The sequence below is a fragment of the Eupeodes corollae genome, chromosome 3 (genome assembly GCF_945859685.1).
Source record: "Eupeodes corollae chromosome 3, idEupCoro1.1, whole genome shotgun sequence".
NCBI classification, from domain to species: domain Eukaryota; kingdom Metazoa; phylum Arthropoda; class Insecta; order Diptera; family Syrphidae; genus Eupeodes; species Eupeodes corollae.
Genome location: NC_079149.1, coordinates 16,652,741 through 16,668,430, shown reverse-complemented (window position 1 = coordinate 16,668,430; position 15,690 = coordinate 16,652,741). Strand labels below are relative to the sequence as shown.

General features: G+C 35.9%; 1 protein-coding gene across 2 annotated transcripts in view; it reads left to right on the top strand.

The window, feature by feature from the left end:
* Positions 1 to 15,690, top strand: part of LOC129949405 (ubiquitin carboxyl-terminal hydrolase 43) — an 85,611-nt gene that overhangs the window by 49,771 nt on the left and 20,150 nt on the right. Inside the window, exons 2-3 of one of the 2 annotated variants that reach the window (XM_056060842.1) lie at positions 12,815 to 12,880; positions 13,555 to 13,752. In XM_056060842.1, coding sequence (XP_055916817.1) covers positions 12,815 to 12,880; positions 13,555 to 13,752 — 264 coding nt within the window. The remainder of the gene's footprint in view (positions 1 to 12,814; positions 12,881 to 13,554; positions 13,753 to 15,690) is intronic. The other variant, XM_056060843.1, reaches the window with a different exon arrangement.

The following is a 15,690-nucleotide window of genomic DNA, read 5'->3' as shown; positions in this document are numbered from 1 at the left end:
GCAAGATGACCTTAATTGTATTTTTCAGTGGTGTGAAGATAACTGCCTTCATCTAAATATCTCCAAGTGTAAGCGAATGTCTTATACTAGATCACGCAATCCTATTCACTTTGGATATAAGGTTAATAATACAACCCTTGATAAGGTTTCGGTTTTTAAGGATTTAGGTGATGTTTTCGATAGGAAGTTAACTTTTAATGATCACTAAGACTCTATGATTTCGAAGTCAAATAAAATGCTGGGTTTTCTAATGAATTTACTGATCCGCATACTTTAAAAAGCTTTATATCTAATTGGTGAGATCATCGTTAGAATATGCTAGTTGTATTTGGTCCCCAGTATATGCAGTAAGCATTAATAGAATAGAAGCTGTTCAGCGTAAATTCACTAGATATGCTTTACGTGAATGGAATAGGGTAGATAATATTATGCCCTCCTATAACCAGAGGTGCTTACTTTCAGGCTTGAAACCCCTTCAAATCAGAAGGAAACAGTGTTTTGTTCTTTTAGCCAGAGATGTTATATGTAACCATATGGATTGTTCTATGCTGCTTGCACTTTACCCAATTCATGTTCCTTCAAGACCTCTTATACCGCGAAGTACACAATTTTCTAAAGTTGCATAACAATCCCAAAAAATTATCGAATATTCGCGAAATATAGCACACTGTAGCAAAAAAGCAGATATAACCTGAATCAAAATCATTCAGCAAATTGATAAGATTATGTACAACAGTTGCTTCAATATAAATATTTAATCAGCCAACTATCATACACTTGCTACTTGTTCCCCTTAAAATTCCATTAAGGGCCCCTCAGCATTATCGTTGATTGATTAAACAAACAAACCTTAATAAAAGATCTCCGTCTATACATAAATTTAAACTTGTCATTTTTACATTTTGTTGTTGTTCCTTTTGCTGTCATCACAAAAGTGAAGAGTTTGTCTTGCTCTTGAAATCACAAATCAAAAAACATGGTTATCATTTTTTTTCCAACGAAATTATAATTTGATATCGAGCCCAAACAACAAAGTGGTTAACACCCATGTTTTAGATAAATAGACATTTTACGCATCACAGACACAAAAAATTATACCATAACATTTCATACATAACCAAAAGTGATGAGAGTAAACAAAAGATTTGATTTTTTAAAAATAGAATGATTCATTACACTGTGTGCACACTCAACACTGTACACTTACAGTGTACACTGTGTTTGAACTGACAACTTTGAATTGAATCTATAGATATAATATGACGAACCAGGGTTGCCATATCGTGAAGTAGGTCGGTAGCCAAATTTAAACATTTTTGTAAGTCTAAAAAGTAGCCCAATTTCAATCAAATAATAATATACATTTTTTGTACATAAAAACAGACTAGAGATCAATATTAGCACAGTTAAAGTTTTAAGCTTTTTGAAAGCAGTCTCATGCTTTTCATCATTGAAACCAATCATGGAATTTTTTTGACAGATTGGTTATGACTTTCATTGAACATTTCTGCCATTGGAAGCACATTCCCTGATTTAGGCCTAGTTATAGCTATCATTGGTTTCCATTATTAAAAACAAACATACATTTTTTTGGCAGGTCGTTTATAGCTATCATTAAAAATGTCTGTCATTGAAAAAAATTTCCGGATTGAAAACCACTGGAAAGTTTGTATTGACGGAAATCTGTCATTGGAATTGTGTGAAATTGGAACACAAATGAGTTGAACGATTTGTTTGGCACACCAATTATATTATTCAATTATATTAAATAAATTATAACACTTTTTTTTTTTTGAAAGGAGGAAATCTTCAAAAGACACTTGGCAGTATATAAAATCAAGTAGTGTGGGACTTTTAACCACCAATCTTGAAGGATCGACTTCCGATTTTTCTTTCTTAATTTTGTACAATCACTTTGGGGGAAGTTTAAACTTTTAATACTTTCCCATGTTTTTTTAGACCATAAGCTCATGAGGCTTGGTTCTTCTTAATCTCCGAACATGGTTTCTTATATTCAAGACGGACTCCATTTCAGAATTAGTATGACTTTGCAGTCTCTGGTTGTGCGATACAGCGTATTTTTTAACAACTTCTGTAACCATTTCTATTTGTAAGTCACGATGTAGATCGATATTTGTTATGTACCAAGGTGTTACAATTGGTATTTCACTTTCATCTATCTTTATCAACAAACTGTAAGCTATTTTCAGCCGCGTTTGATGAGTATGGCTTAAGAACACTCGGAAGATGTTCAGCGAAAAGGTTAGCTTTTTCTTTCGGGTTACGGATCCATTTCCCATCGTGAGATTTCAAGGGCGAGTTTTTTAACTGCGGTTGACTGCTTTCTATAGCGAAAAATCGGTTGTAAAGATTGTTGCTTATACTGTTAAACGTTGTTTTATCATCTAGAAATCTAGTATTTTGCCATTTTCTTGGAGCTCTTCTTTTCTCTATTATCAACTCTCTTATCTCTAAACGATATTTTATTTCATTTTGTCTTCTATTAGAAAATGTTGGAGTACTTTCTTCAGCGGCCTGTTGCATATCAGCATTAAATTGTTCCACTTCATGGTCAATTTTCTCGATTGTATCCATGGGAGATCTTAAATCTATAAAACTTAAAAGCCTTTCTCTAAAATCACTCAAGTTTGTTTTCTTATTGACAAGCTTTGGATTACTTTTTTCTAGTACTTCCGATTCACTTAGTGATAGAATTACTGGAGTATGATCTGATGACAGGCAATAATTACGAGTACCTTCGACACAAATGTGATTTCGTTTGATTCCCTTAGCTACGAAAAAGTCAATAATGTCTGGTATTTTGTTAGTATCGGAAGTTGGCGACCTGGAGGAATAGAATTAGCAATTGTATTTACGGCCTGCTTGGAAAAGTCTTTTGCCTTTTGTTGATATAAGTCTTGAACCCCAATGGGTGTGTTTCGCATTGAAGTCTCCACCAACAAGAAAGTTATGCCCAAGAAGATTAAAAAGATCTGTATAGTCATCTTCTGTTTGCTGTTTGCATTCCATGTAGCGATTTTAAGTGTTCTGTCCATCATTGTTTTTTAAGAGCGACTTTTTCGCTTAGCAGTTTGATATTCAAATCCTGTTTATCAATTCTTTTAAGAATAAGTTGTATCATTTCTTTTATGGAAGTCTCTTCATTCTTCCGCACATTTTTAACAATCTGAGAATAGGCTTTCTTTTCATCGCTTTTACTTTGAACTTTTTAGGCGGTTCCTTCTTAGTATTGTTTTCAGCAGTTAAATTGTTATTTACTGTGTTTCTGGGTTTGTCTCTAGCAGATGTATTTTTGCTTCTGAGCTCTTGGAATTTTTTGGCAACTGGGCAGCCTCTATAGCTTGCCGGGTGATTACCCTTGTAGTTCACACATTTTGCTTTCTGATCTTTGCTCATAGGACAATTTTTAGTTGCATGTTTTCCTTCGCACTTTACACAAGCAAACTCTGGGTTGCAGTATTTTTGGGTATGACCAATAGCTTGGCAACGTTTGCACTGCGGAACAACTTTAGATTTTCGGAGTGGTTCAATTTTAACAGCTATGCCCAAGATTGATCTTATTTTAAAAATCTCCTCGAGACTTTGCAGTCAAAAGTAAGCATGAGAACGAAAATGAATGGCCTTTTCTCATATTAACAAGGTTAAAAGATGATTTTACCAATTATAAAAACATAGAAAAATTGTTTCACAAGAAGTGTCATTTTGGGCTATTAATTTTGTTGGTTAATTCACAATAATCATTTTGTATAAATCAGAAATAATTTTGAATAATAAATAATACAAAAATTGTTCAAGCCCAGCTCGGGCAAAAGTTCTTCAAAAATTAAAATTGAACAAAAAGCGATTAAGCACCACTAAAGGAGTCTAATGCTCGGGTTGGCCCCCGTGAAATAGCTATAACTCCAGCCTATGAACTTGGTGGAAGCACACACAAGTTGTTGTTGTTTCATTCTTATATTCAATCATAAAAGTATCAGCTGTTCAGGAAAATGAATTTCCGTCCGGAAAATAGAAAAATACATTTTTAGAGAAAAATAAATGTGTATTTACATTTTTTTTCTCAAAAAAAAAATCTCTGTGTAATTTCCGATCGATCAGAGTATAATTTTCATTTCTAATCAAAGTCAAATATCGATTTAAAAATTTGTCCGGATCGATTTCAATGATAGCTATAACTGGCGCAAAATTGGTATTTTTAGTTTTTGAACACGCTACAGAGTTATTTCTAGCAAAAGATTAATGCAATAAGATAAATCCTATATTCAAGTATATTTTCAAAAAGAAATAATGCATTTAAAGTTTTATTTAATTTATAAATCCATTTTAAGTTTTTTAATGATGAAATTTCATTTTACTGAACAGCTGACTGCCAATTCCAAAAGAAATTCCAGTCGTTTCACTATTGGGGTCCCAATTTTGTACTGTTCCAATCACATCATTAAAAAATTTACTGATGAAAGCAACAGTACAAAAATTGTCTGAGGCGTGAAGCTCGATGTTATGATCGAAAGAAAACAAGATTTAATGACGTAAATTTACTGATTGCTATAAACGCTCATCAGTAAAACATTTCAAATTTTACTGAAAGCTATAACCGGACCCTTAATCATTGAAATTAAAACTGACAGGTGGGAGTACAAGGAAAATGGAACGCTTTTAGCGGAACGATTTTGTTCCGAAATTTGAAATCAACAATCATCTGTTCATTGAAAATGATTACATCAAAGAAAAACTTAAAATCATCTAAAAGAAAACTTCTGAATTAAACAATGTATTTTTGTTAGTAGAAAACATCTAAAACTATTAGCTTCATTTTGACACCAAACTTTGCAAGTTTGACTTTCTGAATCACGTTTAAATTTCGAAACAAAATTATTGAATTTTAATTTTCTTATCAGAATTATCATACATATGTATGTACAATTTAGGTTGTCCCGACATTTTTTTTTTTGAATTTTCCGAACAAAAGACCTCTCAAAACTTCCGTAATTGGACTTGGATAACAAAAATATATATAAAAAAAACATTAAAATTTGTCTAGGGGGTTGTACCGAAGCTCAAAATTTTGACAAATTGATATTTGTATGCTTTTTTTCCCTTCCTTAATTTCGGTTCCTGAGCTACTATTTATTATAAAATATTAACTTTTTGATCTTATTAAGATTATAACATATTTTTGATTTGCATGCAACAATACGTTTCTAGCGGTTTCAAAATTATTAGGTTTTAATTTTTTTTTTAATTTTTGGCGCATATTACTATTATCATCATTTTCCGGAAACTTAAAACCACTGCTCTATAAAACTGACACAATTTGAATTAAAGTTTCTACACCTATCCGATTTTGAAGAAAAATTCGTTTTTTAATTTGAACCCTTCCTGCACAAATGACTTAATTTATAGATGCCCTTTAAGGATATGGGTGTTATTTAAAGCGCAAGGATTTGAAAAGTGGGCGTTTTGTGGACAAATATGGGAAAAACCACATCTGTGGTTTATTGAGGAAACGTTGAAGTTTTTCACTCACCATTTGCTTACTAAATGGGTTGTTGAACTCCATAATTTGTAGACCTGATCTTATACAAAAGCCACACTTTGAAGTCCTTAGTATTCGTTCGAGATCATCAACGGGTTGTGTAAAGTGCGTTGTAACAGTTTTAAAAGCAATTTTTGTGATTTTTTTTTTTGAATAATGAGTTCAAGACGTATTGGGACTACTTGTGCTATATTGGGATCATACAAAAAACTTGACGATCGGCAGCTACCAACTACAAGAGATGTCATTAAACTCATTTTGTTTGTAAGGAACGAACCTTCCCATTCAGAAATATATGCTATTGTTTTTGAAGAAATCGAAAATATTTGGGCTAAAGCTTCGATTGCAATTGTAACTAAGGAAAGAGTTATTCAACTACTTAAATCCTCTTTCGAAAGGTACAATATTGTGAACCGATACCCCAAAAGCAAACAAAATGCTAGTTTCGAAAACAAGCTGAAGTGTTCTTTAGAGTCATCTGAGAAGCTTTTCGACGTTGCTGCTTGTAAATGCACTTCATTTGAAACTTGTTTGTGTTTAAAACCAAAGAAAGTTTCCATCGATGAGAAAAGTTTTTTGTTGTATCAAGGAAATGAAAGGAAAATAGTTATAAGCGGGGTTGACAAGAAAGGAACAAATATCTTGAAGAAACGACAGCAGAGGCAAATTGAAGAGTCAAAGAGGGAAGCAAAAAATGGTCTACGCAGGAAACGGATATTGTCTCAGGAAATTGCTATGAAGAGTTGGTGCGTGAATCTTCCCCAAAAACACATTCGGTAACAGAGGCATCCCCAACAAACCCCCTTTGACATAGGCACCATCGACTCCAAGAGCTTATCGCAATAGATTGATGTTACCAAAAGTTGCCAAGGTATGCATGTGATCGATATGGTTTATCGACGCGATCTGCTGCTGCTGTCGCTTCTGCTGTTTTGGCTGATGTCGGTCGGCTTGGTTTCTTCCAAAGATTCAACTCTTGTTATAGACAAAAATAAGATCCACCGAGCTGTATGAAATCACTTATAGGAGTTTTAGAAGATATTGAAGGTATTGCTATAAAAAGCATTTACTGATGGAAGAAAGGATAAGACACTGATAAATGAGAAAATAAGGGCGCATTATCACCGTAAAGAAATTGTTGAAGAACACATCTCAATTTTGGCAGAACCAGGATCAATTTACTTGGGACACAACACCAGGTCGTGGCACCGCAAAAGGGATTTTTACTTCCATCACAACCTTTTTAGAGAGTAAAGGTTGAAATTTTGATGACGGAACTGCAACTAACAATGGTTGGAAGGGAGGCGTCATTCAATATTTAGAGGAGTTCTTGAAGAGACTAACAATGGTTGGAAGGGAGGCGTCATTCAATATTTAGAGGAGTTCTTGAAGAGACCGCTACAATGGTGTATTTGCATGCTTCACGCCAATTAGTTATCTCTTCGTCATTTATTCTTGACATTAGATGGTTGCACTTCGGGTCCTAGAGAATATTCTGGACCTATTGGGAAACAATTAGCTGATTGAATATGAGCTACATAGAGCTACTGTGAATTGAGTTATATGGATTCTCGATTTATTCGAGAAAATATGCGTCAAGACAAGGTGTAATGGTCATCTTCTGATGAGCCCAACCATTACATCGGGGCGAAACGCATATTTGATCACCATGCTGGTTGATTTTTATATTCATTTTCATGATTTTAAATCATATTTTTATTAATTTAAACGGTGTTCAGGAAAAAATAATTCGATTGTTAACAGTCAAACATTTCAAAAATATCTTTATACCATATGTCAAGCTGTATCTTCTGGTTTCTGTACTCCTGAGCTGGCAAACCATCAACCTGGAAAATGGTGCACTAGAGATGGCTTACTTCAGATAATCACATACTGAGGCTTTATGTTAGTACTCTTCGTCCATCAGAGAATTTGCTATTGCTTGTCAACTACGTCGTCAAAGTATACGCTCCAATTTGGTTCCGAATCAAGCGAGAGGCTTCTTTTAAGGATAAGGCCAAACATATTTTCCAATTAATTATGTACTCTCGATATTTACCCGAAAATTTGAGATTTGAGATTTGCACATCCAGAAAACCTGCTTATCAGTATGTTGTTTGATGAAAGGGACCACATTCGGGAGCTGGCATTGCGAAGAATAAAAAAAGTTAGAGAAGCTGAAAATATCAACAAACGTAGGATATATAAACCACCGAAGATCAACTTCTCTGCTAAAGATTATACCGAAATTATTTTGTGGAACGAATGTCGGGTAACATCACCCCCGGTTCTTCAACATATTTCTTTTGAAGACATTTTCACATCATGGCAAAAGATAACAGCTTGGAAATTCTTGACTTTCCCTGTCACACCCAATCTGTGGAAAGAGGCATCACAGAGTGTAACTGACCCTACTTCCAGAGATGGCTTTATTAAAAACAAGTTCAAATCTCGTGCAGAAATGCCAAATTTTGGACACAAAAATAAGTTTAAATTCTAAGGTTATGTCATTAATTAAAAATTATTTTGTTTTTATGTGTACTACCCCCAAGATATCATCTTCAGTCAGTTTTTTGACGTTTTCTTTATCTGTGTAAAATTACGCAAATTTTGATACCCTTTTTGATAGTGTAGCTCTCATACATGGACGGGACACCCTAAATTGTCATACCTCTCATCCTAAGCAACTTATAGCCCAATTATCATTGAACGGCTGTACTTATCTTTTTTGTCATCGATTTTTAAAAAAAGATAGTTCAATTTCCTTCCGACAAAAAGCTCACTCTGGCAAGCCTGTTTATTGACGTTTATTTTTTGGGAATTCGGAAAACCTTTGTGTATGGAAATTTAAGTGTGACATACTTACATATGGGTTCGTTTGGAAGTACTTGGCTTTCAAATGAGGGACCTATATGGATGCACACCACAATCAACAACAAAAACAACAACATCAACAATTAAATAAACAAACGAAACTCAAATGAAAACTTTGTTCATCTATGGCTTTTGTATTGTTTTGGAATAAGTGTGATTAACAATATGATTCACATTTGAATAACAAATAAAAACAAAACAAAAATAAGTAAATATATTATTATAGGTGGCAATTAATTTGTTGATATCAAGGAAACCATCAATACTTAGACAATTTATTATACGCACATATAAAATACATTAAAAACTGAAAAATTAAATAATACTTCGATAACGAGGCATATGAATAATTCCAATGAGACAAAGTTTCACTTAGACAATGAGCCCCTGCAATTCATGCCAAAACAATTAATTATAAGTTTTTTGAGAATGATAATAAGAGAACAAAAAGAAAATCTAAAGTGAAATGAAACTCATTTTTGTGAAAAGCAATTATACCAATGATAAAAAAAGAACAAGGAGCTCAACTTTTTAAAGAGAGTTCTGGACGTTCGTCATCATAGTCTATATAAGATGAGGGTATTCTGAGGGTGAACTGGTGGGAGTATAGTTCCAGTGAAAGAAGTTTCAAACTTGAATTTGATTATGAAATGAAATTTTCAAATTTTATTACGTTTTTGTTTTTTTTTTTTTTAAATGGGTCAAAAGTCTGTCTTCATGTTAGGATACTGCCATTGTATTATGTCGCTAAGTAGATATTGCTGCTATAAGAAGCCAGTTATAGCTTTCATTTGTTGGCCTCTAAATATTTGCATATTATCATAAGTTAGGACTTACCTCTGTACTTCACAATACGGCTGAAGTTGGGGCCAAGGGTTGGTCTTCCTAATAACGCGAGTATTTAGGTGTGTCCCCAACAAAAAAACGTATTTGAAGTACAGAGATTCGTTTTTAGCCGTACTACGAGAATGTGGAATACTTTATCACGTTCTGGAGGAACAAATGTTAAATGTTTGGTTATTTTCAGTTTTTTTCCCAAATACTTGGCTTTTAATAAAATGGTCTACGGACTTAACATTTTTTTAAAATATGACTTCGACTTTTTTTTTTAACCATTAAAAAAAACAAACCTATTTTCTAATTTTTGTTTTTTTTTTTCATATGCAAATTCTGAAAACGGTTGTCCGGCTGAAGTCACCTTAAATGAGATTATAACTTTGGATACCCTTATTTCAGCATCTACAGGGTGGTGCATCAATTGTGCTTCAATAAGAAATGAAATAACTTTTTTATTCAGTGCATTTCTCTCTCTTTTAAATTTTGTTTTTAAATAATTAATTACTTACTTACTTAAGATGGCGTTACAGTTCGGGGCGGACCTGGGCCTCAACCAATATGCGTCTCCAGTCAGCTCGGTCCCTTGCTAGCTGTCTCCAGTTTCGCACGCCAAGTTGGTTGAGGTCTTCAACCACCTTCGTCCCGGTCTTCCTCTACTGGTCCATCCCACGGGATTCGCTCTACATGATCTAGCCATCTATGCGTACGGGACCAAAAATCACCCGAAGAACTTTTCTCTCGAAGCATCCTAAGACGCTCTCATCTTTCTTTGACAGGGTCCAGGCCTCAGCGCCATAAATGAGAACCGGGATGATGAGTGTCTTATAGATGTTGATTTTACATGCTCGAGAGAGGACTTTACTTCTCAATTGCCTTCTAAGTCCAAAGAAGCAGCGATTTGCAAGAGTTATTCTTCATTTGATCTTAGCGCTGGTGTCGTTGTCTGTGTTAATAGCGGTGCCTAGATAGACAAAGTCCTTAACTACCTGAAAGTTATAGCTGTCCATGGTGACGTTTTGTCACAGCACAAACTTCCACTCATCGGGCATGCTTTCTTCCGACCATATTTTGCAGATGATTTGGTGCTTGCTCCCTATCAAGTCATCGCCTGCTGCTTTGAATAGTTCGGCGGTGATGCCGTCAGCTCCAGCAGCTTTATTTGACTTAAGTTTAGATATAGCTAACTTCACTTCGTCAAGGTCGGGTAGGCGGAATTGTTGATCTGTGTCGCCGAGGTTGAGTGGTTCTATCTCCCTTACAGCGGAATTCGGTTCGTCATCGCCGTTATATAATTTGGAGACGTGATCTTTCCATATTCTCAGCATCGACTGCAGTTCTACTACGATGTTCCCCTGATCCTTGGGAGGTTTTTTTTAACTTTTGGTAAAATTAACGAACCTCATCCCTGTTGTGACATTCCTCTATCTCCTCGATCGCGCGCTTCTCATGCTCTCTTTTTTTTCATCTAAGAAGCCGGTGTTCCTCTCTCCTCTTCTGCTCGTAGAGCTCGCGAGCAGCTCTAGTCCTTTTGTGCAGCGCCGTTTTGTATGCCTCTTGTTTCGCTGCGTGCACTTGCCAGCATTCGTCGTCAATCCAGGGGTTTCGCTGTGGTGGCCGTGTGAAACCTACCACTTCAGAGGCGGCATCTCTGATGGCTGCAAGACAATGTTGCCACTGGTTTTCACTCCTTAAGAGGTTATTAGAGACTCGATCAGAAAAGGACATGGCACTATGTCTCTTGCGATTGTAGCCGTCTAACGTCGAATCTTATCACAGTACTTCCTTGTTTTGACTTGGATCAGGATATCCGTAGCCGTACCTTGGCTACAACGAGGTAGTGGTCCGAGTCAATGTTGGCCTCTCATAATGTTCGGATATCCTGGATACTGGAGAAGTGTCGTGCGTCGATCGCAATGTGGTCAATCAGGTTGACGGTTGATTGATCAGGAGATTTCCATGTCCCCTTGTGGATATTAAGATGCGTGAACTGCGTACTAGCTACCAGAACGTCTCGCCCCGCAGCGAATCGACCAGCCTGAATCCGTTGTCGGAGGTAGTGTCGTGCAGGCTGTATCTCCCGATTATGCCACCAAAGATGTCTTCTCTTCCTAGCTTGGCATTAAAATCTCCTAAGACAATTTTAATGTCATAGCCAGGGCACTGCTCATATGTCTTGTCCAAGAGCTCGAAGAATATGTCTTTGGTGTCTTCATCTTTCTCCTCTGTTGGGGCATGCGCACATATTAGGCTTATGTTGGCGAATTTAGCCTTGATGCGGTAGCAGTCACCGTAGTAGATATCGCAGTCTTTTAGTTTGCGTTTGCCCGGTCCATCCCATCGCACTTCTTGGATAATATCTGCCTTACTGCAGTTTAGGGCTTCCGCTAGTTGTTCGGCTGCACGTGGTCTGTTGAGGGATCTAACATTCCACTTACAGATCCGAAGTTCGTTGTCCTTATATAATTTGCGTGGGTTGTCAACAGTGAATCCGTCCGTATCGGAGGTTTGTTGGTACTTCGCAACTAAAGGTATTTTGTACGAGGCCAGGAAGTCACCCCGACGGCACAACCCCCAACCTGGAGGGCCAGATCCTTAATATAACTCCAAGGACGGGGAGCCGGATAAACCGCTTCTTACAAGCCTGGGCTCCGAATATGTCGAAGAAGCCCTATAAGGTGTTCACTAAGTAGTTCAACCTTACTGGAACTGTAGACGCCACCGTTGATTCCATCTCGAGAATTCGTCTTCGAATGCCGTCTGAATAAGGAGAGGTGCCTTAGTAGAAACAACTTTCCACTGGGGTAAGAACCCAATCCCCAGTTGAGGTACTAGGCACCCGATGTTCACCGCGGGGAGGTGAGAGTAGGAGTTGATAGACAGAGGTGGGCTTTGAGAAAAAGCTGTGGACGCTTGTGTCCTCTTGAATGCACATGTCTACTATTTGAACATCCAAATTGCTTGTTTCTTGTCAATATTTTACTTGGCAATTAATTGCGCCCAATTCAAATCCTGCTTAAAATTAAAAACAACCTTAATTCATTTTTAATACTATTACGTAAATTCGTTCCATATACACCCATGAAATTTCAATTGCAAAATTAATAACCTACGACTCAGTAGTGAACTTATTTTCAAGGTCTACTCTCAAAGAACAATCTCATTTACACCTTCATGACATAATACAAAACTGTCCAGACATTAATTGAGCTGTATGATTTCCGCTTCCGAACAACCTACTGTTTTGTCTTTTTATCTACTTAATAAATACTCTTATTTTAATATTCTTTATCACTTGAACTTCTACGGGGCCAAGAAAAATGACTGTGTCCCTGTTATTTTTATTTAGTTTTATTGTAAATAAGTCTTTGAACTCTCACAAAACATTTATTTCTTCTCTTAGCTTTGTATCTTTCTTTAAAAAAAAAAACAAATCTATCTCTTCTTTTTCAAAAATGTATCTACAATATTGTTTTTTTTTTTTTCTTTCTTTCTTTCTCAATTTTATTTCCTGCTACAACTTTTCAAAAACAAAATAAAACAAAACAGCAATTTGAAAACAAAAAGCCTTTTGGTGTTATGCCCATGTACACTGGATGTTGGAAAAGAAACGAGGTACAACAATATCAATAACATGAATTTTGATTTATTTGCTTGTGTATCAACTTTATAAGTAATTTTAAATTCCTCCTCCACTCCTTAAATCACCAACAACGATGACCTTGTAATATCATATTTCATATTAAAACAAAAATTCTAAATTGATTTTCGATAGATCATTGTCTTGCACTTGGTCGTTATTTAATTGAATTAAGTTTAAAAAATAGATATACCCACAAATGCATAAAGTGTGCAAGTCTTTTTTTTCAAGTTTAAACCCTCAAAGCTTGACATATCGGCATTTATAGTTTATATTTATATTTTATTTATACGAGTATCGTGAGTAGTTTTATTTCACTTATTGTTTTTGTTTGCTTGATATTTTCAATGGTTTCACTTGTTGCTTTCACTTTAGGTACATTCATACCTTCTTACACCCTTTGCAATGTTCATTATATGGTATATTAGACTTGGATTGCTAACACGCTCCTCTCCTAATCAAATGCAATAGCACAATGCCGACAATAAGTCACAAGTTAATTATAATCCCATTGTGATATTACGCTCATCTTTACTAATCCAATTGGCACAAAGCTTACAAACAAAATTTCATAGATTTAATTTAAGAATTGATTATGTTAAAGAAAATGTCTAATTATATTTATTTTTGTTTAACTCTATTTCTATAGGCAAACAAACATCCGTCATCGTCTGGCTCAGTGGCAGATCGTGTTCCACCAATTGGGGGCTATCAATGGCCAGCGGATCAAACGCCCGGTGTGACGGGGCTCAAAAATCACGGAAACACTTGCTTTATGAACGCTGTACTGCAGTGCCTAAGTCATACGGACATCTTAGCGGAGTACTTTGTTCTGGACCAGTATAAGGTGGGTCATCATATTATGATTATCAATTTTTGTTTAAAGTTTAATAAAAATTATTCTTAAATTTGCAGTTCAAACTAAGTGGGGGGTAGAAGGACATATTGCTGGTTGAATTTTCATTCATCGAATCTTTAAAATGTTTTTTTTTGAGTTGTTGGTTCTGTTTTACTCGTCACCACATCATGTTTAAAAGGGGATTCGTTTCAATTATGTGGTGCATGTCGTTTATTGAATTTACATCCCCTTAATGTTGTTGTTTAAACATTCAATTACAATCGTTTCACAATCAATGGCATTAAATTGACTCTTGTCACGATTTGCGATAAAGTTTATTTTTTAAGTTGGTTGGAAGAGTTACAAGTATGCAAGTAATGGATGCTAATAAATAAAACACCTAGGAAGAGGTGTGGTATGTATTAAAACTACAATTCAATTGAATTTGAACTGGAAATAGCTTTGAGATAGAAGGAAGCAGTTAAGCTTACAATTAATGGAGTAGCTCTGGGCTATAGATCAAAAACTATGAGCAAACATATTGAAGTCGATATAATTCACCTATTTGCCTGGTATTGACTTTTTAAGAAAGGTATTTCTACCAGTGTTGGTGTTTTTAATTTAATTTTGTTTTTAACAAGAGCAGTTTCAAAAACTAAATGTCTGTTGATGGAATGTGATGTTTTTATTTGAAAGTGTAGTTAGAAATTACATGACTTAGAGGCCCAGAGGCTGCTTACTGATCTCTTTTCATCTATGAATGAAATCAAGAGAGCATCCTCCTAAACCTGGCAATAAATCGAAACCAATGAAATTGTGTAACCTTATTCTGGGCCTCTCCGAAGACTCATAGTCTACTTGATCTTGCTTTAAAAGATTTCATTACATATTAAAAGGCAAATCTTCCTACCTCCCTTAAAATAAACAAAATTAGGTGGCGCAACAGTCCGTTGAGAACTAGGGCCTAGGAATTTCAACTCTTAACCATTCCTGTGTGCGAGTCATGTTGTCAGGAATGGAGGAAATACACAGTTTAATGCGAATCTGTACTGCCCATTTGAGAAAGCACTTTTCATGACAAGATTTACTATTGGAGGATTTGTCAATTCCTCGCAAGATGCAGTACCCGTGAAAAGGCTTTGGATGCCACCTCTGGCATAACAGTCCAACGCACTAACCATCATGCCATGTGTACTACAGGCCCAATAATCACTCTCATAATATCTATTGATCCGCTTCCAAGCAGAAATTTTAGCTATCAAAGAGGTTCTCTCCTGGCTCAGAGAAAACGTGATATCAACTTCTGATATCCGCATCTTCTCTGACAGTCAGGCTGCTATTAAATCTCTTGATGGTGTCTCAACCAAATCTGAAAAGGCCCTTGATTGTTGATCGTCTCTTATGGAGATAGCGCAGCAATTTAATATTCAGCTATGTTGGGTGCAGGGCCACAGAGACATCACAGGAAATTGTAGATCCGATGAACTCGCTAAAAATGGAACCGTCATACCTATTTCACCTGAAAGGGAGAAGATATGGCCTTCACTGGACCTAAACCGCTCTAAAGACTTGTTATCTCAAAGCAGACTTCATATGAGCTTTCTAATAGGTGTCCTTAGGGGACACTGTCTTATAGGCAGACACGCAATACGACTTGGTGTAGCCTCAAATGACTTCTGCAGGAGCTGTATGAACGAGGAAGAAGAGGAAACAATCTCTTACCTTCTTTGCACTTGCCCTGCTATTTCACTAAGACGCCAACTTCATCTGGGAGACTACTCTTTTGGTAATCCCAGTGAACTAGCTAAAAAGGATAATAAATATCTTCTTCGCTTAATAAAAAACTCAAAATGGATCGACTAGTAAGAAATAATTCTCTAGATTCATGTGGTATCACGATGGGCCTTTTATTTTGGCCTAAACGTTGTGGAATCTGAATCCTAACCT